The following is a 22,228-nucleotide window of genomic DNA, read 5'->3' on the forward strand; positions in this document are numbered from 1 at the left end:
TTTTTTATCTGGATGTTCTGTCTGTGGATGGGAGTGGTTTGTTGAGATCTCCCACTATTATTGTATGGACCTATCTGTTCCTTTAATCTCAGGAGTGCTTGCTTTATGAACTTGGAGGCACCAATATTTGATGCATATTTACTTAGAATTTTTATATCTTCTTCCTAGATTATTCATTTTATTGATATGATCTTCTTCAGCACTTATGACTGATTTTTTTTCATAAAATCTGCTTTGTCTGATATGACATAACTACTTCTGCTTGCTTTTGGTTCCTACATGTCTGGTGAATCTTTTTGCAACCTTTCACTTTTAGTTTGTGTGTGTCTTTGGTTGTAAGGTGTGTTTCTTGAAGAAAACAAATTGTTAGATCTTGATTTTTGATTTAATCAGACAATCTGTGCCTTTTAATGGGAGAATTAAGTCCCCTTGTTGTAGGACAACTCAGACAGAGAAATAGGGCACCAAAGATTTCAGGAAGCAAGTTCATTAAGCAAGCCAGCAGCAACTTAGCAGACTCGAGTCCAAAGGCTGAGCCCAAGAAAAAAGGGGGCTTTTCTTATATACCTTTTAGAACAGGTTACAGAAATGGTGGGTACAGATTGTCCCATACATAGTCACACATTATTTCATTAGCTATTTTAATCTCTAGGGTGAGGTGACCCTTCTCTGGTCTTACCCCATGCTACTTAACATTCCTCAAATCTGTTTTTTGTTTGTTTGTTTTGTTTTCCTGTTGCACTCATTTCCTCTCATCTCCCTCATTGTCTATCATTATTTCCCTTCCCCCCTCCCTGCCTTCCTGCCACATTCCCCCCTTTGATGCTCAGACCCACTTCTGGGTCAAGGAGCACCATCTTGATTGAAGGGTTTATATTCCATAATGGTCCTAAAGGACCACAGTACCAGGGGGATTATGCAGGGTAATATCAGGCATGCTCCTAAGGCAAGGTCTCGAACCTTCTTAGAGTTCAGAACCAGCCCCCAAACAGGTCACTGGGACACCATCCTTCTAGGTCTGCACAAGAATAATAAGTGTGGAGAAACAGAGTTTTGGTAACAATACTTTCCACTTAGGCAGTGCACATACATGAGTCACAGTCCAAGGCCTGGGAGTCCCCAGGCAGAAAGCTGACCAAGATTAGCAAGAAGAAAACATGGAAGGGACTCATCCTCAAAGGTGAGATGGGTGACTACTCAAGCTTCCACTGTGCGTAGACTGGTCAGTTTCCAAAATGACTAGAGCAGGGCTGATGTCTTGTCATTCATGGTGTCTTGTCTCCTGGGAGCAGGGTCCTGCACTCCTGCAGTGATCTGGAGCACCCATGTGAGAGCAATGAGCTACTCAGCTTTGGTAGATGCAGAGAATGATCTCTGCTACCTTAACTGCAGTGGGGATGGAAAAACAACAGCTAAAGGGTCCCTCCAGTAGGGCTTTAGAGATTGAACATTTTATTCCTTTACACAAACAGCATCTCCTGGTTTATAAGCATGTGTAGGAGTTGTCAGGCAAATGGGGAGTGTCTCTATTGCTTAGTCATTGATTTTTTTTCTTTCTTTTTTTGGGGGGGTGGGACTGAGGCTTGAACTCAGGGCTTTGCTCCTGCAAAGTGAGCACTCTACCACTTGAGACACTCCTTTAGTCCAAGTCATTGATTTTTGAGAGAATCAACCCAAGGTCCTGTTTGTGCTGTCTCAGGGTGAGGTCACTCATTTTTTTAAGGTCTTCTCACAGGCCTTTGACTAAAGGGGGGTGGGAGCCCAAAAAGAATTTCAAAAGGGGAGGGACCTGTCCATTTGGTGGGGCTAGACCTAATCCTGAGGAAGGCTATGGGCAGTAACTACTTCCATTGTAGGTGGGTCTCCTGGCATTGTTTATCTAACTGCAATTTTAGAGTCCTATTTATAGGTTCTACTCTCCCTGAACTCTGGAGTCAGTAGGCCATGTGCAGCTTCCAAGTCAATCCTAAGCCCTTAGCCACCAACTGTACCACTTCAACCACAAAGGCCAGCTCATTGTCCAATCCAGTAGACACAGGTATTCCAAACTGAGGGATGATTTCATTTAACAGGGGTCTGGCCACTTCCTGGGCTTTCTCAGTCTGAATAGGGAAGGCTGCTATCCATCCTGAGATGGTGCAGACAAACACCAGCAAATATTTACATCCTCTGGCCTGTGGCATCTTGGTAAAGTCCACAATCAGGTTTTTAAAAGGAGTTCCTCCAATATTTTGCACTAATGGTGGCACTCTTGGCCCTTGTTTGGGATTGCTTTTGGCACACAGACTGTATCTCTCATATATGCTTGAGAGCTTGGGGACATAAAATGCTGGGCCAAGGTGGTCTTGAGAGCTGTTTTCCCTGAGTGAATTCCTTCATGGAACTGCTTGACAAATGTGTGAGCTAGTGATTCTGGAATTGCAATACAGCCTTGGGCAGACTTCCATCATCTGCCCAGTAGAAAATTTTCTCCTTCAGTCTCAAACCAAGCCTATTCTTGCGAAGTATACCAGGGGTCCCATTCAGATAAAGGGCATGGGAATATGGCAGTTGTGAGTGAGGTTAAAATTTGTCCTCCTGTGAGAGCTGCTTGTTTGGCTTCTTGATCAGCTTTTCAGTTTCCCCAAATAGCTGTTGTCTCCCCCTTGTGGTGCCTTCAGCAGGGTACGACCTCTACTTGCTTAGAGGCCCATACAGCTTCTAGCAATTCCAGAATTTTTTGTCCATACTTTAAAACAGAGTGGGGAACTCAGGCTGTGAGTTCTTGTCCCAAAGTAAGTTTGTCTGCTTCAGCCACCAAGATGGCAGTGGGCCCCAGGTGCGTAGGCATGGCAACCAGCCTGGGGAAACTGCATCAAGTTGCTTTGATAAATAGGCCACAGGAACCTTGCAGCTGGGTCAAGACTTCCACAGCTTTCCCCAGTCTCTCATGTACATATAGGAAGAAGGGCTTCATCACATCTGGTAGGCCCAGAGCAGGGGCATTTGTGAGTGCCTCTTAATTTCTTTAAAGGCTTTATTTATTTATTTATTGCTCCTCTCCCCATATCATGTTTCCTGTTCTCTCCTCTTTGTGGCTTCATAAGGGGATTTTGCCAAGAGAATAATTTGGGATCCAGAACCAGCAGAAATCTGCAGCCCCTAGGAATCCTCTAATCTGTAAATGGGTCTTGGGGGCTAGACTGGAACAAATGGCCTGTTTCCTCTCAAGGCCTAGTCTACATTGTCTTTATGGTAGGTGAAACCTGAGGTATATTTGACAATATCCTGGCTAATCTGGGCTTTCATTCATGAAACTTTATATCCTACCTTCTACAAAAGGGAGAAAAGGAGGAGAGTTCCTTTCATATATTCTTGAGTTGGTCCAGCCAACAGAAAGCAAATTACATACTGGAGGAGTGTGCAGCCATGCTGGTCAGCTGAGAAGGCCTTTGGGTTAGATGCCAAGGCAGTTCCAAAGATAGTGAGAGAGTTTTTGAAGACTTGTAGCAACCAAATCCATTGTCCCTTCTCTTCAATATTAGGACTTTCCCATTGGAAGGCAAAGATGGGTTGGTTCTCTGCAGCCAGGCAGATGTAGAAAAATGTATCCTTAAAGTATAGGCAGGTAAAGAACTTTGCCTCAGCTGGGATAAGGCCCAAAAGTGTGATGGATTTGGGACCACAGTTTGTAAAGTGACAATTGCTGAGTTGACTGCACAGCGGTAGTTTGTCAAGATGATTTTAGATCCTAATTTGGGCCTTGTGAGGAATGTAGTATTGCCTCTGGCTAACAGAAATAGCTCCTGGCTTTAATTTTACCACCACAGGAGGTATATTCAAAGTGAGAGTCCACCATTAGGTCAACAAGATGAACCCCTATCTTCATTTGGACTATAGGCTCCTGGGGGCCCAGTAGAATGGAGCCTGGTCTGTCCTAGTCCTCCTCATAATCATCTAAAGTGGCCAGCCTGACAGTGTCTTCCTCCCAGGCACCACTTCTTCCATGAGCAAACCAATACTTTCATTTAATAACTTGACCTCTGCCTCTGGTCTGGGGAGGAGGCCTTCTGGAAGTTCCTGGGAAGTTGGGGACATTCATTTTTCCAGTGTCCCTCCTGACAACAGTAGGCACATGGGTCTTGTCTTAGCTCCTCTCTATGGTGAGTCCATTCTGGTAGTGCTGTCCACTGTCCACAGGGATTGCCTGTTCCTCTGCCATGGCCTGCATACTGGGGCCACCTAACTGTTCAGCTAGAACCACAGCAAAGAAATCCACCTTCTTTTTTATCTTTCTATTGGGCTCTCATTTAGTCTTCTGATCTCTATCAACAAAGACTTTTGTGGCCACTTCCAGAAGCTGGCTGGTGTTCATAGCAGGAAACCTCTTAAGCTTTTCTAATTCTTGTCTTACATACCCCTGGCATGGCTGACAAAGACTGCATTAATTATCCATGGTTTTCAGTCACCTCTGGGTTGAAAGTGGTGAATAGGTTGAAGGTCTGACATAGCTGCTCATAAACTAGCTGAGGCTCTCTCATTTGGCCCTTGGAGGACTTCTGTTGTCTCTCTTTGTGGTGTTTTCCCCTCTTGCCTTTCCCCTCCCAGTACTGTTTAAGTCACTGGTAATCACAGTCATCATTAGAGTCCCAGATGGGGTCTTCTTCAGGGACCTGGCCCTGGGCATAGGCTTGGGCATTTAGAATGCCCTCAAGGGCATAATCTTCCAGCCACTTGAGAGTTGCCAAGGTTATATGGTGTCATTCCTCAGTATTAAATAGAGTCAGAAGAAGATGTCAACAGTTTGTCTAGGTGAATTTTTGATTTTGGATGATGGGCTGCATTAGATCAATCACAGCCTGAGGATTTTCCATGAAGGAGGAGGGTCAGTGGAACATAAGGGGGAAGGGTCTACTAGGGGTCCCCTACTAATATGGGTTTCTCTGGTTTTTCTTACATTTTTCCCTGCACTTGGAAGCTGCTGCTGCCCTGGCTACCATAACCCTACATGTTTTCTCTAGGTGGGGCTTTAGCCACGTGGATGATTGAGACTGCATCCTGCTAGCCATCAATATTGGGAACCATCTGGGTATCCAGGCTCCCCTACAACCACTTCAAAAACTCTACTGACTATGACCTTATCTAATGACCCTCTGAGGGCCATCCTACACCAAAAGCAGGCCAGTCTATTTCACAGAAGGTCCTAAGCCTTTCAGGAGTCACTTTGACTCCACAATCTCTATTAAATCCCTTTTTAAAGTTCTTAAGCACACACTCTGGGGGGTGTTCTCATTCTGTTCCTCCCATTACTAGATGTTAAGACAGAGTAAGAAACAGAAGGGATGAGGGTTGTGGAGAGGAGGTAAGGGGACCTTCTCTCTGGCACACAGGGGAAAACAAATAACACCATTTGCTTTGTCTCCAGCTGCTCCCTTCGTGGGGATTCAGTCATGTCTTGGCCATAGTGAGTCCATATAAGCCCAGACCTAAGTCTCTGTTAGGGCTCACCCTTGACTATATGAGTTCTCATGAACCTGTGGATCAGGATGCTGCATTTGCTTTGTAGCTGGCTGCATCTCAGCCTCACACTTTCACACTCTCACACAGAACCTTGCTCTCTGAACCTGAGAGATATGGTTTCACCTCAAAAGGAGGTTACTAGGGTGTCTTTCTAAGAGGCGATCAGACTCCCCTCCCCTTCTTCCTCCTGTGGCAGGCCTGAATTCGAACCTGGGTTCTTACCAGTCTGATAATCGGGGTTCCCAAATTGGTCCCTGAGCCTTTTTGGGTTCCTTTGTGCAACTGAAACTCACCTCCTCAGTTTGCTGTGAGAGAGGCTCCCTCCCCTCAGATCAATATATCTGGTGGCACATTGCAGGGGTGGCCCTCCTGGGAGGCTGGGGATGCTGAGCCAGTGACAAGGAGGTGAAAACGCTGCCCTCCAAATCCCAGATGAGTGGCTCAGAGGGGGCATTCCTTATATACCATTCAGAGCAGGTTACAGAAATGGGGGTTACAGCTTGTCCCATACATGTTCACATATTATTTCATTGGCGATTTTAACCTCTAGGGCTAGGTGATCCTTCTCTGGTCTCATGCCAGGTGCTACTTGACATTCCTCAAATTCATTTCTTTTTTGCTCTTGTTGTTTTACTGTTGCACTCATTCTCTCTTATTATCTCCTTTCCCCTCCTTGCCTTCCTGCCACACCCTTACATTTAGATTATGATTGAAAGGTTTTTACTGATTCCTGTTTCTATTGCTTTATTCCAGATTGAGTCTCATGTTGGTTTTTCTGTACTTTTGGCTTGTTCATCTTTTGGTTTTTCTAGTTTGCTGAATTGATCATGATTGCAACTTTTCTAGCTCTCATGGACTTGTCCATTCCCCTTTTGAGTTTTATTCTTCCCTGATCTTTCATGCTTGTGATTGTTTTTCATCATCTTCCATATGAATGATTTCCTTGACTATCCTTTGTAATGCATGGTGGGTGGTCATGAATAGGTTTAGCTTATCTTTATTTTGAAAGATCCTTATTTCTCCATCAAGATTGAAGGGCAGCTTTGCTGGATATAGTATTCTTGGTTGGCAGTTATTCTCTCTCAAAGCTTGAATTACATTGTTCCATGATTTTCTGGAATTTAGGGTTTGGGCTGAGAGATCTGAGATGATTCCTATGTTATTATCTTTATATGTAAGCCATTGTTTCTCTATTGCAGCTTTCAGTATCCTTTTCATGCACAGATGACTTGTGCAGGAATTTTCAGGTGTTCAGGGTTCTTGAGCCTTCTCTGAGAATGAAAGCACAGGCAGACTCCAGCAGCAGAGGTTGGAAAGATTTTATTTGTAGAGAAAAGAAGAGAAAGACTGCATGGTGGAGCATGCATTATCTCCTTTCCCCTCCTTGCCTTCCTGCCAACCCTTACATTTAGATTATGATTGAAAGGTTTTTACTGATTCCTGTTTCTATTGCTTTTTCCAGATTGAGTCTCGTGTTGGTTTTTCCAGGGGGACCTGGAAGCTGGTGGTCCTGTGGCTCAGGTTGGAGATTGGGTTTTTATAGCCTTTTTGTGCATTGCCTAAGGACAGAGGTGTCTTTCAGATGCAGATGGGTATTTCCTGGGAAGAAGTGTCTCCTTAACCTCCTGCAGTCCATTCTTCAAGTCCCCCCTCTCAGTGACCACCCTAACTGCTGTTAGGAATAGGGACAATGAAATCCATTCAGTAACTACTTCCTTAAGGATTTGATATAAGGGCCTGGCTAGGTCTGCATATCCCAGGATCCAAATTCTACAGTATCCTGTCACCCTCCAAACAGTCCTCAATTGCTTTAAAGTTTTAGGTAGAGGAAACATCAGGATTGGACAGATTCTATCTTCTCCTAGAGCCCTCATTTCTTTCTCCATGACAAGACCTAAATATGTAACCTTAGACTGACACAATTGGGCTTTTTCCTTAGAGGTTTTATAACCCCTCTCTGCTAAGAAGTTTAGTAAGGATTCAGTGGTTCATAAAATGGCAAGCTCAGTTGGTCCACAGAGCAGGAGGTCATCTACATATTATAGCAGAATAGCTTGTGGATATTGCCACTCTGCCAAGTCTTGGGTTGGAGCCAACCCAAAGAGATGGGGAATGTCTCTGAATCCCTCGGAGAGGACAGTCCAGGTGACCCGTCCAGACTCTCTTGTAGGGTCCTTAAAGGCAAAGATAGATTGGCTTTTAGGATGTAAAGGAATGTAAAAGAAGGCATCCTTTAAGTCTAAGACAGAGTAGTAAGGAGTACCTGGAGGTATTTGGGCTAAAAGCATATAGGGATTTGAAACTGCAGGGTGGAGAGGCACTACTGCTTCATTGAACAGGTGGAGATCCTGGACTAGCCACCACTTGTTCCTTTCTGACACCGAAAATAGAAATATTACATGGGCTGGAGCATTCTATTAGCAGTCCCTGCCTCTTTAAGTCTTTGATTATGGGAATTAGCCCCTCCTTAACTTCTGGCCTTAAAGGATGTTGTTTTTGGTGGGGAAACCAGGAGAGATCTTTGAGATGAATTAGGAGTGGGACTGCTGTTCATGCCCATCCCACAGTATGTTCATCATCCACACCATGGGGTATACTTGTTCTACTATTAAGGGAAAGCAAAAGTACTCTCCTGGGGGTAAAAGTACCCCCAATTTAGACAGAACATCTTGCCCTAGCAGAGGATAAGGGTTTCTGGGACAATTAAAAAGGAGTGACAGAAATGAAATCTCCCCAAGAGCAGGCTAAAGGCTGAGTGAAACAACGCTCTAAAGGCTGGCCTGATATGCTCCAAACAGTACTTTTCTTGGAGGACCTGGGTCTGGGAGAGAAAGGAATAGTTGAGATGCTGGCTCCAGTATCAATAAGGAGGCTGACCTTTTGCTTTTTGATAGTAAGTATAACCTGGAGCTCCTCTGCTTTTATGGTGGTTCCAGGAGTCTGTACGGGAGGCCCTGGGACCTGTCATTGGGTGGTAGACTCTGGCCTCAATTCCCCTGGGAACCAAGGACAGTGTGCCTTCCAATGTTTTCCCTGATAAATGGGGCAGGATCCTGGAGGTAGCTTTCTCTGGGGGCAATCCTTCCTAAAATGGGCTGCCTGTCCAGTTGAAAGCATGTCCTTGGATTGGACCTGCCCCAGGGAAGCCTCTCTGAGCTCTGCAATCAGAGCCTACTGCCATTTATCCTTTCTTTTTTCCTTCTCCAGGTCCTTCTTTTATTTATTTTTCTAAGTCCCTATTATAGTATATGGACGTGGCTACATGTACAAATTGGCCTAGATCTCTTATCCCTTTGGCCACCAATTTTTGAAGTTTTTATGGATATCTGGTGGTGACTGTGTTAGAAATTTATCTTTTAGGACAATTTCCTCCTTCTGTGACTCTGGTACAATATTGGTATACTTTTGTAAAGCATCCTTAAGTCTCTGTAGGAAAGCTACTGGGGTTTCTAAGGTCCTTGGGAGTAATTAAGGGGTTTTATCTTAGCTTTCCTTAGACCCTCAAGAATGCAGTGGATATGGTGGTTATGGGTCCATTCATCCTTGTTATTTTCAGGGTCCCACTTAGGGTCATACCTAGGCACTGCCTGACCTTCTGCTGGAATTGGTAATTGGGATTCCCTTTTAGGTATCCAGTATCTTTGTCTTTCTTTTCTCTTCCCCTCCTTCTCCTGTGAGGGCCCAGTGTGAAGCCTGTATGTCCACATTTATCTAAGCGATAATCATCTCCAGCTTTGGCTGACTGATTAAGTACCTGCTGTTTCTCCAGAGAAGTAAGGGTCTGAGATAGCAATAGCATTACATCTTTCCAGCTCAGTTCAAAGTTTTGGCTGACTTCTCTGAATGCTTGAATGTACTGATCTGAATTTTCTGTGTAATTTCCTAAATCATTTTTTTATTTCTTTAAGTTCACTCACTCTAAAAGGAATGTGAGCCCTATCCCCTCCAGAAATTAATGGGAGGGGGTAGAGTCCTGTAGGTTGATGTTTGGTTTGTGAGGTAGCTGGGTAAGGGGAAGAGGAGGAGATGATGGAGCATCAGATGGGTTCTTTGGTTCCTCAAGGGAGTTTGTGGGCTTTTTGCAAAGGGTCACCATGGTCTGTGTATTTGGCCTGCATTTGCTCAGCCACTCTGGGTGGTCACATAGGAAAAAGAAAAGTTGAGAGGATTCCAAGATGGCGGCTAGAGGTAGGAAGCAGAAAGCGACCCTCCTATAGTGAAATCTTGGAGAGACGCTGGAGACACACTTTGCAGGCATAATCACGGAGAAAAGGCATAACTTTGACCCCTCCACATCTCCAGCCGGCGCAGAGAATCTCCACTTCACGTTAAACGGAGAACCGAGGAGGGCCCCCGGGGCCGCCAGTGGCCGGCGCCCATACGGCTTGGGAAGATGCGGACCAGGTGAGCTTCGTGGTACCGCGGTAGTCCCACAGACAAGCCTGGGCCAGAGCAGCATAGCCCCCTGGACAGACTGACCTCCACCCGGGAAAAAAGAGAAACTGAGTACTAAGCAATAAGAACAGTTAAGACACGCTGGAAAGAGGGTGGGGCGCCCTGAGCGCTGAAGATTGGGGGAAGGGAATTGTTCCCAGGACAGTAAATAAACAAGCCAGGCGGGCTGGAGAGGCTCTGGCAGAAGTGGGGCGCGCCCAGCAACCAGGAGCGGGGACGCTTGTGAGAGGAGGGAAGACCCACTTCCCACGTGAACTGTAAATAAACACACAGGCCTGACAACTCGGGGCAGTGTCACCTTTCCCAGTGCTTGGAAAGGGGAAAGCCTGTAGCAGAGGCCCCCCCCCGCACAGGAGAACTCTGAGCAAACAAAGCCTGTGGGACCAGGTGAGTGCTAGCTCACCCCAGAGATCTGCATAAATAACGCCGCCAGCTACAGGCTGAGAGCAGCAGGCAGGCAAGCCACAGTTGCAGATACCACTCTCAGAACTGCCTCCAGACACTTTTTTTTCTTTTTCTCCCTACCTTTGATGAGAGAACAACCGAATTACACCTGCAAGCTGAAAAACTTACTGAAACTGTATTGCATTTGAACTGGGGACACTTGGTGGGGCTTTTTTTTTTTTTTCTTCTGTGTGTGTGTGAGTGTAGTTTTCTTCTACTTTATGCATCCCCTTTGATGAGACAACTACAGAACAACATCTGAGGCACCAACTCCAGGACTGGAGATTGAGACGGACATCCAAATTATTAAGACTGAAATTGCATTGCATATAAACTTGAAAGTTTTTTGGTTTTTTTTTTTTTAATTTTCTATTTTCCATTTTATTTTAATTCATTTTTATATATAGATATTACTTTCATATACTTATTTTTTATTTTTTTTATCTTTGATTTTCAATCTTCCCTCTGTCTCTCTATTGTCTGTTCAGCTTACTGTCGATTAGTACACTAACACTCCCTGTTTATACCTTTGAAACTCTCTTGTCTGATACCTTGTTCTGCTTTCTCCCTCTTGTCTGTATATTTGTTTTCCCCTTTTCTTTAACTTCTTGCTTTCCATCTCAGCTCACTCTTCCATTCTCAATATTACCATTGTTATTATTACAAGCTAGAAAATACTTAATTACACACAGTACAGGGACAGTAATAACACCAAGGACAATGACAGGAAGACAGAAAAAACAAGGAAACCAGTTTCCCCACAGCAAAAAATTAGTACAGGAACCAGAGGGGAATGAAGAGAACAGAAACTCAGATCCATACTCCAACAAAATGAAGATAAACTATGCCAAAGGACCCAATGAAGCCCACAAGAATAATTTAAAAGAAGACATACTACAAGTACTCAATGAGAATTTTATAGAGATGATACTGGATAGGGTCAACCAAAATGTACAGGAGACACTCAAGAAATTCCAAGACAATAAAAATAGAGAATTTGAAAAAGCAAAAGAAGAAATAAAGGAAACCATAGAAGCACTGTATAAACACGAAAGTGAAAGAGAGACCACAATGAATAAATGGATAAATGAACTCAGGACAAAAATAGACAACAATAAAGAAGAAAACAGCCAGGATATGGAAAACCCCAGAAAAAAGAACGAAACAGAACTGCAAAACAAAACGGAAGGCCAATCCAGCAGAATAGAACAAACAGAAGACAGAATCTCAGAACTTGAAGATGAAATGGTAATTAAAGGAAAAACTGAAGAACTATTAATTAAACAACTCAAGACCTGTGAAAAGAAAATGCAAGAACTCACCGACTCCATCAAAAGACCAAACTTGAGAATCATGGGCATCGAAGAAGGAGAAGAGGTGCAAGCGAAGGGAATGCGTAATATATTCAACAAAATAAGAACAGAAAATTTCCCAAATCTAGAGAAAGATATTCCCATACAAATGCAAGAGGCCTCCAGGACACCAAACAGACCAGATCAAAATAGAATTACTCCACGACATATCATCATTAAAACAAGTTCAGAAACTAAGGAAAGAATATTGAAGGCTGTAAGAGAGAAAAAAACAAGTAACATACAAAGGTAAACCCATCAAAATCACAGCAGACTTCTCAACAGAAACATTAAAAGCAAGAAGAGCGTGGGATGAGATCTTCTGGGTACTGAATGAAAATAACTTCAACCCCAGGATACTCTACCCAGCAAAGCTATCATTCAAAATAGATGGAGCAATAAAAGTCTTCCATGATAAGCAGAAACTAAAACAATATGTGACCACAAAGCCACCATTACAAAAGATTCTGCAAGGGATCCTGCACACAGAAAGTGACACCCAACTTAACCATGAAAAGGCAGGCAGCACCAAACCACAGGATAAGAAAAAGCAAGACAGTAGAGAGTAACATCAAGTTAGGTACACACAATCAAACCTTCAAACAACTAAGATAACTAAATGGCAGGAATCACCACATACCTATCAGTACTAACACTTAATGTTAATGGACTTAATTCACCCATCAAAAGACACCGTTTGACAAAATGGACTAAAAAAGAAGATCCAACAATTTGTTGCTTACAGGAGACTCATCTCACCGACAGAAATAAGCATATGCTTAGGATGAAAGGCTGGAAGAAGATTTACCAAGCTAATGGCCCCCGAAAACAAGCAGGAGTAGCAATACTTATCTCTGACAAAGTAGACTTCAAACCTACATTGATCAAACGAGATAAAGAAGGACATTCCATACGAATAAAAGGGGAAATAGACCAAAAGGAAATAATAATCATCAATCTGTACGCACCCAATGTCAACGCACCCAATTTCATCAAACATACCCTGAAAGACCTAAAAGCATATATAAACACCAACACAGTGGTTGTGGGAGACTTTAACACTCCATTATCATCAATAGATAGGTCATCCAAACAAAAACTCAATAAAGAAATCCAAGATCTAAAATATGCAATAGATCAAGTGGACCTAGTAGATGTCTACAGAACATTTCATCCAACCTCTACACAATATACATTCTTCTCAGCAGCCCATGGAACCTTCTCCAAAATAGATCATATCCTAGGGCACAAAGCAAGCCTCAGCAAATATAAGAAAATAGAAATAATACCATGCATACTATCTGACCACAATGCAGTAAAAGTAGAACTCAACAACAAAAGTAAAGACAAAAAACATGCAAACACCTGGAAACTAAATAACTCATTACTTAATGAAGAATGGATCATCAATGCAATAAAAGAGGAAATTAAAAAGTTCCTAGAAGTCAATGAAAATGAAAACACAACCTACCAGAACCTATGGGACACAGCTAAGGCAGTCTTGAGAGGAAAGTTTATAGCCATGAGTGCATATATTAAAAAGATTGAAAGATCCCAAATCAATGACCTAATGATACATCTCAAACTCCTAGAAAAACAAGAACAAGCAAATCCCAAAACAAATAGAAGGAGAGAAATGATAAAAATAAGAGCTGAAATCAACGAAATAGAAACCAAAAAAACCATACAAAGAATTAATGAAACAAAAAGTTGGTTCTTTGAAAAAATAAACAAGATCGATAGACCCCTGGCAAACCTGACTAAAATGAGGAGAAAAAAAACCCAAATTAGCAGAATTAGGACTGCAAAAGGGGAGATAACAACAAACAGCATGGAAGTCCAGGAAATCATCAGAGACTACTTTGAGAACCTATATTCAAATAAATTTGAAAATCTAAAAGAAATGGACAGATTTCTAGATACATATGATCATCCAAAACTGAACCAAGAGGAAATCAATCACCTGAATAGACCTATAACACAAAATGAAATTGAAGCAGCAATCAAGAGCCTCCCCAAAAAGAAAAGTCCAGGACCTGATGGATTCTCTGCTGAATTCTATCAGACCTTTAAAGAAGAACTGATACCAACCCTCCTTAAACTGTTCCACGAAATAGAAAGGGAAGGAAAACTGCCAAACACATTTTATGAAGCCAGTATTACACTTATCCCAAAACCAGGCAAAGACACCTCCAAAAAGGAGAACTATAGGCCAATCTCCTTAATGAACATTGATGCAAAAATCCTCAACAAAATAATGGCAAATCGAATTCAGCAACACATCAAAAAGATTATTCATCACGACCAAGTAGGCTTCATCCCAGGGATGCAGAGGTGGTTCAACATACGAAAATCAATAAACGTAATAAACCACATTAACAGAAGCAAAGACAAAAACCACTTGATCATCTCAATAGATGCAGAAAAAGCCTTTGATAAGATCCAACATCATTTCATGATAAAAGCTCTAAGAAAACTAGGAATAGAAGGAAAGTTCCTCAACATTATAAAAGCTATATATGACAAACCTACAGCCAGCATTATACTTAATGGAGAAAAATTAAAACCATTCCCTCTAAAATCAGGAACCAGACAAGGATGCCCACTATCTCCACTCCTATTCAACATAGTACTGGAATTCCTAGCCAGAGCAATTAGGCAAGAAGAAGAAATAAAAGGAATACAAATAGGTAAAGAAACTGTCAAAATATCCCTATTTGCAGACGACATGATCCTATACCTGAAAGACCCAAAAAACTCTACTCAGAAGCTTCTAGACATCATCAATAGCTATAGCAAGGTAGCAGGATATAAAATCAACATAGAAAAATCATTAGCATTTCTATACACTAACAATGAGCAAACTGAAAAAGAATGTATGAAAACAATTCCATTTACAATAGCCTCAAACAAAATCAAATACCTAGGTGTAAACCTAACAAAAGATGTGAAAGACCTCTACAAGGAAAACTATACACTTCTGAAGAAAGAGATTGAGGAAGACTATAGAAAGTGGAGAGATCTCCCATGCTCATGGATTGGTAGAATCAACATAGTAAAAATGTCTATACTCCCAAAAGTAATCTACATGTTTAATGCAATTCCCATCAAAATTCCAATGACATTCATTAAAGAGATTGAAAAATCTACTGTGAAATTTATATGGAAACACAAGAGGCCACGAATAGCCAAGGCAATACTCAGTCAAAAGAACAATGCAGGAGGTATTACAATACCTGACTTCAAACTATATTACAAAGCAATAACAATAAAAACAGCATGGTACTGGCACAAAAACAGACATGAAGACCAGTGGAACAGAATAGAGGATCCAGATATGAAGCCACACAACTATGAGCAACTTATCTTTGACAAAGGAGCTAAAAATATACGATGGAGAAATAGCAGCCTCTTCAACAAAAACTGCTGGGAAAACTGGTTAGCAGTCTGCAAAAAACTGAAACTAGATCCATGTATATCACCCTATACCAAGATTAACTCAAAATGGATCAAGGATCTTAATATCAGACCCCAAACTCTTAAGTTGATACAAGAAAGAGTAGGAAATACTCTGGAGTTAGTAGGTATAGGTAAGAACTTTCTCAATGAAACCCCAGCAGCACAGCAACTAAGAGATAGCATAGATAAATGGGACCTCATAAAACTAAAAAGCTCTGTTCATCAAAAGAAATGGTCTCTAAACTGAAGAGAACAACCACAGAGTGGGAGAAAATATTTGCCAATTATACATCAGACAAAGGACTGATAACCAGAATATACAGGGAACTTAAAAAACTAAATTCTCCCAAAACTAATGAACCAATAAAGAAATGGGCATGTGAACTAAACAGAACTTTCTCAAAAGAAGAAATTCAAATGGCCAGAAAACACATGAAACAATGCTCACCATCTCTAGCAATAAAGGAAATGCAAATTAAAACCATGCTAAGATTCCACCTCACCCCTGTTAGAATAGCCATCATCAGCAACACCACCAACAACAGGTGTTGGCGAGGATGCGGGGAAAAAGGAACCCTCTTACACTGTTGGTGGGAATGTAGACTAGTACAACCACTCTGGAAAAAAATTTGGAGTCTACTTAAAAAGCTGGACATCGATCTACCATTTGATCCAGCAATACCACTCTTGGGGATATACCCAAAAGACTGTTACTCCAGAGGCACCTGCACATCCATGTTTATTGGCACTATTCACAATAGCCAAGTTATGGAAACAGCCAAGATGCCCCAGTACTGATGAATGGATTAAGAAAATGTGGTATCTATACACAATGGAATTTTATGCAGCCATGAAGAAGAACGAAATGTTATCATTCGCTGGTAAATGGATGGAATTGGAGAACATCATTCTGAGTGAGGTTAGCCTGGCCCAAAAGACCAAAAATCGTATGTTCTCCCTCATATGTGGACATTAGATCAAGGGCAAACACAACAAGGGGATTGGACTATGAGCACATGATAAAAGCGAGAGCACACAAGGGAGGGGTGAGGATAGGTAAGACACCTAAAAAACTAGCTAGCATTTGTTGCCCTTAATGCAGAGAAACTAAAGCAGATACCTTAAAGCAACTGAGGCCAATAGGAAAAGGGGACCAGGTACTAGAGAAAAGGTTAGATCAAAAAGAATTAACCTAGAAGGTAACACCCACGCACAGGAAATCAATGTGAGTCAGTGCCCTGTATAGCTATTCTTATCTCAACCAGCAAAACCCCTTGTTCCTTCCTATTATTGCTTATACTCTCTCTACCACAAAATTAGAAATAAGGGCAAAATAGTTTCTGCTGGGTATTGAGCGGGGGGAGCGGGAGGGGGTGGAGTGGGTGGTAAGGGAGGGGGTGGGGTCAGGAGGGAGAAATGAACCAAGCCTTGTATGCACATATGAATAATAAAAGAAAAATGAAAAAAAAAAAAAGAAAATTGAATATAGTCCACTTTCCCTCTTATTTTTACACAACATGTCTAATTGACGAATGGTATTATAATTAATGCTCCTTCCTGCTGGCCATCTTTCCTTATTTCCCAGAGGATACAGTGGCCAGGCCTGGGTGCAGTAAAACTTGAGTCACTTTTGTTAAAATTAATATTTTAGTAAGCGGGGAAGAGGGATCCTTCCAAGATCCTTGAGGCTTGATTTCCCATCTAAAAGGGGAAAACTGATCACCTTAACAGATGTTTCTCCTTTTACCTAGGCATCCCTGGATAAGGAGAAACTCTATGTGGGAGGGGGCATCCCTCTCTTCCTTGCTGTCCTGCTGCTACCACCTGTGGCTAAGGTCACAGATGACATTTAGGTTTTCTGGTTGCAGCCACCCCCCTGGAAAGCCCCTGACTAATTTCTTATTTATTTATTTTGACTTGTCTGTTTGCCCTGTGACCCAGGTACATGGCTCTCCTCTATCAGCTGAAGGCTTGTAATTAAAAAAAAGAACTCTATCAAAGTAACCAAAAGAAAGGCATGGCCAGAGGGAGGACCCTTGCAGAGGAGTGGGTCCTCTACTGATGAAGTAGACTTTTGTCCCCTATATATCCCTGTGAGACATATGTGCTTTTTATGAAAAGGAGAAGGAGCATCTGAAGGCATTTGCAGTGGTAAGGGACAAAACTGGAGAAGACCTTGAGGTCTATGTCTTTTAACTGTTCTCCCCTCCCCAAGGGCAGACTACAGAACCTGTTTAACTAATTTAACTAGATGCTTGACAATGGCAGTTAAGCCCAAGTTAGAGACTAGCACGTTTTGGTGCCTGCTGGGATTTTTCCCAAACTCCCTGAAGAAAGAAGCCCACTGTTGTTTAGAATGGGGGGTGGGGGGGGTTGGGGAAGAGGGCATGCATCCTGAACTACTTGAGAAAGGGGAAGAGAGGCTGAGGATTGGGGGGAAATAGAGATTCCAGGCTCAATGCATGAGGGATTATTGGTTACCACTGCTGCCCAGGTCAATCCTGCCCAAGGGCAGTACTGGAGCACTGAAAGTGAGGGGTGACCTCCACTCTCTGGGCACAGAAACCATGAAGGGAGCATAAGAGATCTGATTATCTCTTTGCCTCAGACATGGCTGGAGGGGTCTGAGACTTAACCACCTTTGGAGCCTCAGGGTAGGTCAGGAAGTTGCATCTCCAGGCTTTGGGTGACAACAGGGAGTGCCCTGGCCAGAGCACCCTTGTAGCTTGAAGAGAAACTTTCCTTTCTACTAGCTGTTTTCAGACCCCCTCCTAAGTAGGTCAGATCTTGAAAGAGAGAGAGAGAGTTGAGAGGAAAAAAAAGCCTCAGTGCACTGAAATTCAGCTCTGCCCACGTAGCATTGGCAGTCCAGTATAAGCCCCCAGCTAGCTCCCAATTTCTTGGGTTGTCTGCTTTACAGCTGAAATGGGCTTGGAACTTTTCCTCAGGTTCTCAAGGAAGAAATGCTCCTTAACGAGAGAGAGAGAGAGAGAGAGAGAGAGAGAAAGAGAGAGAGAGAGAGAAGGTCAGGTCAGCCTGGCCTGAGAGGTCTACCATAGCTAGGCCATGGTGGGGCAGCTCTTCTGGAGAACAGACTCCATCAGAATGCCAGATGGTCATGGTCATGTTCCTAGGCAGCCTTTCCTAGTTTGGCACAACTTATACTGACTTCAGGTGAAGACCTGTCCCTTCATGCATCATGAAGTATGATGTATAGATGACACATGCAGGAGTTTAGGTGCTCAGAGTTCTTGAGTCTACTCTGAGAATGAAGGCACAGGCAGACTCCAGCAGCAGAGATTCAAAAGATTTTATTTGTAGAGAAGAGAAGAGAGACTGCTTGGTGGGGCATGCAGGGGGGACCCAGAAACTGGTGGTCCCGTAGATCAGGATGGGGATTGAGTTTTAAAGTCTTTCTTGCATATTGCCTGGGTGGAGATGTCTTTCACATGCAGGTGGGTGTTTCCTGGGAAAGAGAAGTTTCTCCTTGACCTTTTGTGGTCCAACCTTCACTTTCTTTGTTCTTATGTTTTGGCATCTCAATTATGATATGATATGAAGTTATTCTTTTCTGATCATGTCTACTTGGAGGTTGAAATGCCTCCTGTACATGGTTTTCTATATCATTTTGTAGATTTGGAAATTTTTCTCTTATGGTTTCATTGAATAGGTTTTCTATGCCTTTAGTTTGTATTTCAGATCCTTCTTCCCCAGTGAATTCTTAGGTTTGGTCTTTTGATTGTGTCCCACAGTTGTATGTTGTGTCCATGTGTATTCTTTTCTTTTCTTTGTCATTGTTTGTATGTAATATCTCCTTTATCATGTCCTCCACCTCTGATATTCTTTCTTCATCTTGATTTTGAATGCTGATAATACTATCTCCTGTTCCTCATATTGATTTATTGAAGTTTGCATTTCTAGCATTTCTACTTGGTTACTTCTCACCATTTCCATTTACTTGCTGAATTTCTCTTCCATGTTGCTGACTTTCTTGTCTAGGTCTTGAATTGATTTTCTAATTTCATTTATCTGTTTAGTTGAATCTTCTTTGAAGTGAGTAATCATTTTTAATAGTATGCTTCTTAATTATCTTTCAGACATTTCAGCAAATTCATTGTCCTTGGATTCAGATGTTAATTTTTTGTGGGTGTTTGGAGGTGAGATATTGCCTTGGCTTTTCATATTTAAATTTCTGTGTTGTGACATCTGTTGGTCTAAGTCTCCTTTTACTTCCTACTGCAGTGACAAGGTTAACAATTCAGCAATAAATCAAATATTTGGATGAGTAGCAAACAATTGCAGCCCTCATCTGTTTCCTCACTAAGATTGTATGGGAGCAAAACATGTTTCTTGGGGATGGTCTGGGAGTTTAACACTGTTTAAAATGTATAAGGATTAGAAATTAAGTGTTATGAGGCTTGGGTATGGGGAAGGGAGAGGAGTGGAAAGGAGGGGAGGTAGGTAAAGGAGATAATAGTATAAGAGAGATCTATATATTTATAACAAGGAAATAGCAAAAGATTTGGGGAATATGGAGGAAAAAAGAAAATGAAAAGAAAGGATTCCAACAATTAAAAACCAAATTTAAAAAAAAATAGAGAAAAGAAAAAGAAAGAAAGAAAAAGGTGAGAAACAGCAAATGAAAACAAATTGGATGAAGGGAAAAAAGACAAGAAATAAAGTACAAAAATGACAACCAAAACAAAACACCAAAATACTTATATTTTTCTTGGAGACAGATATTCTTAGTATTCCCTGCATTTGTCCAAGTTAGTCCTTCTTGCTCTGCTTGTTATGAGAACAGCTTTAGGAGTGTAAGTTGCACCTCTAATTTAGGGTATAACAGGGGCCTCAGAGGAAGGCAACTGAGACTGCATGATTGACACTGTCCAGATCAATTTTCTTAAAGAGCTTTGCCTCTCTGAATTGTTTTGGGTCTATGCAGGTGAAACTTCCTGTCAAAATGCAGAGAGATCTAAGTGGGCAGTGATGCTTGTGCTGTGAGTAGGTCTTGAAAGCATAGGGCCATGGACCTCTGGGCTTTTCAGATTGCTGCAGTTAAAATTTGCCCTCTCTACATCTGCCTCTGGGGTAAGTCTCCCATGCAGACCCTGTGAGACCTGGAACTCCCCAAGCTGCAAACTTTTAAGTCCCCAGATTTGCTCAGTTAGAAGCTTGCTGCTTTGTCATTGTAGTTAGGCAGCTGCTTTAGCTTGCATTCTCAGTCAGTGGGGACTCAGTGTTTTGGTTTTGAAGTTGACCTTATTCAATTGAGCCACTGTGGCAGGATTGGACAGAGCTACCAATGTCTGGGTATTTTTTGCTGTTTTCCTACCAGGAGCCCTCAGATTGCTCCATCTGACCCTAACTCTTGTTATGTTTGTCTCTGTTGTCAGATTCCCACATGGGCACTGTGACTGGGAATCCCAGAACTTTATAGGCTGTGATTTTTCAAGTCCCCTGATTTGCTTAACCCCAAAACTTGCCTGCCTGGAAGGAGCTGCAGATATCTGATCTTTCTGCCAGCAAAGTCTAGGTGCTTTGTTTTGGATATTTTCCACAGGCACTTAGGCAGGTTCACCAATTCCCTACCCCAGCTTTCTTTAACTTCTCTTTAACTAGCTGAAAGTCAAAGCCTGTCAGTGACCAGGATCCCCAAGTACCTCAGAGGCCTTTCTTGAGATGGTTTCTGGTTATTGCTCTCTGAGGTATGGGGAATGAGGGGTTGTCTTGTCTGTAGCTGGCCCGTCACACAAGGGAATTACTGTCCTGTCTTATCCCCACATGGGCATTAGGGTTTACAAGCAGTGTAGTTATTGTCCCAGAGTTAGGTCTGTTAGTCTGTCACAGCAGCTGCCTGACTTACCTTCTGGAGGAGACTTTGGCTTCCCCTCCCCTAAGGGGGAGATGGGGCTTATGCTGTAAACTGTTTCTCTGTCATGATTTTGATTCATAGTATTTGTCACATATCCCATCACATTTTTGTGTTTCTCCATACTCTTCCTCTCTTTGGCACTTTCTGTAAGTGGTCTCTTTTTTGTTATCCAAACTCTCTTTAATGGAGTCCAATGGAGAAAGCTACTACTCTGCCATCTTATCCTGACTCCCCTAAAATGTTCTTTAAGTGAGAACTATTCATGATGAGTTTCATGTTATTGGAAGTGCAAGAGGAATTTGAATTTACACATTGGTCTTCCTCATGGAGAACATGTTATATGTTTTGCATTGGGGGATGATTCTTGTTAATCCTTTGAACTAGATATACAACTGGGAGTATATCTCATGGAAGAGGTAGGCAGGGTGAAAGCAGGGGCATTTTTTGATAGCATAATCTTTACTAATAATAGAAAAAATGGAATTTTAAATTAACTAACTATATCAGATATGTTTCTATAGAGCTGATCAGGATACGCTTGGTTTTGCAATGTAACACTAACTACATGTTGGTATATTAGAGAAACACTACATGGTATAATGAGGTGGTTAACTACTGATATTCAGGTTCTGGGTTCAAATTCTTACTTTGATTGTTACTAGCTGTGTGGTCTTAGACAAGTCTTTGTCTCACTGTTTTTCATCTGTAAATTAGAAATCATAATAGTAAATTATTAGTATAATTACTAGAGTGGCTTTAAGGATTAAACAAGTTGGCATGTACATAGTGCTAAAGAGTGCAAGGCATATATTAAGAAATGTATAAATGTTTATTACTTAGATAAAATTTAGATCAATAAGAAATAACCTACTGTCTTAAACTTTCTGTGGCCAGAGCACATTTTGCTTTTGTTCAGAACTATTTGAGAAAAACATACAAAGAATGAAAATCCATGTTTGTAACTGCTTGTGTCATACCAACTTAAAAGCATTCATTAATGTGCCAGGCAGCATCATCATCAACTCAGATACCAGCATTTGCTACCTGTTCCCCATGTGCAGGTGTAGAAATTAGCATACATTAAATTTCCACTTCCACATTGTGTCAGGTTCCCTCCAACCCTAGTTTTAAAAAAAAGAGTCCT

General features: G+C 41.9%; 1 protein-coding gene across 1 annotated transcript in view; it reads right to left on the reverse strand.

The window, feature by feature from the left end:
* Window positions 1-4,126: 4,126 nt before the first annotated feature.
* The window catches only part of LOC141416277 (disintegrin and metalloproteinase domain-containing protein 25-like), a 66,451-nt gene continuing 48,349 nt past the window's right edge, over window positions 4,127-22,228 (reverse strand). Inside the window, 1 exon segment of the mRNA XM_074053321.1 lies at window positions 4,127-4,233. Coding sequence (XP_073909422.1) covers window positions 4,127-4,233 — 107 coding nt within the window.

Source organism: Castor canadensis, chromosome 14 (assembly GCF_047511655.1).
Source record: "Castor canadensis chromosome 14, mCasCan1.hap1v2, whole genome shotgun sequence".
NCBI lineage: Eukaryota > Metazoa > Chordata > Mammalia > Rodentia > Castoridae > Castor > Castor canadensis.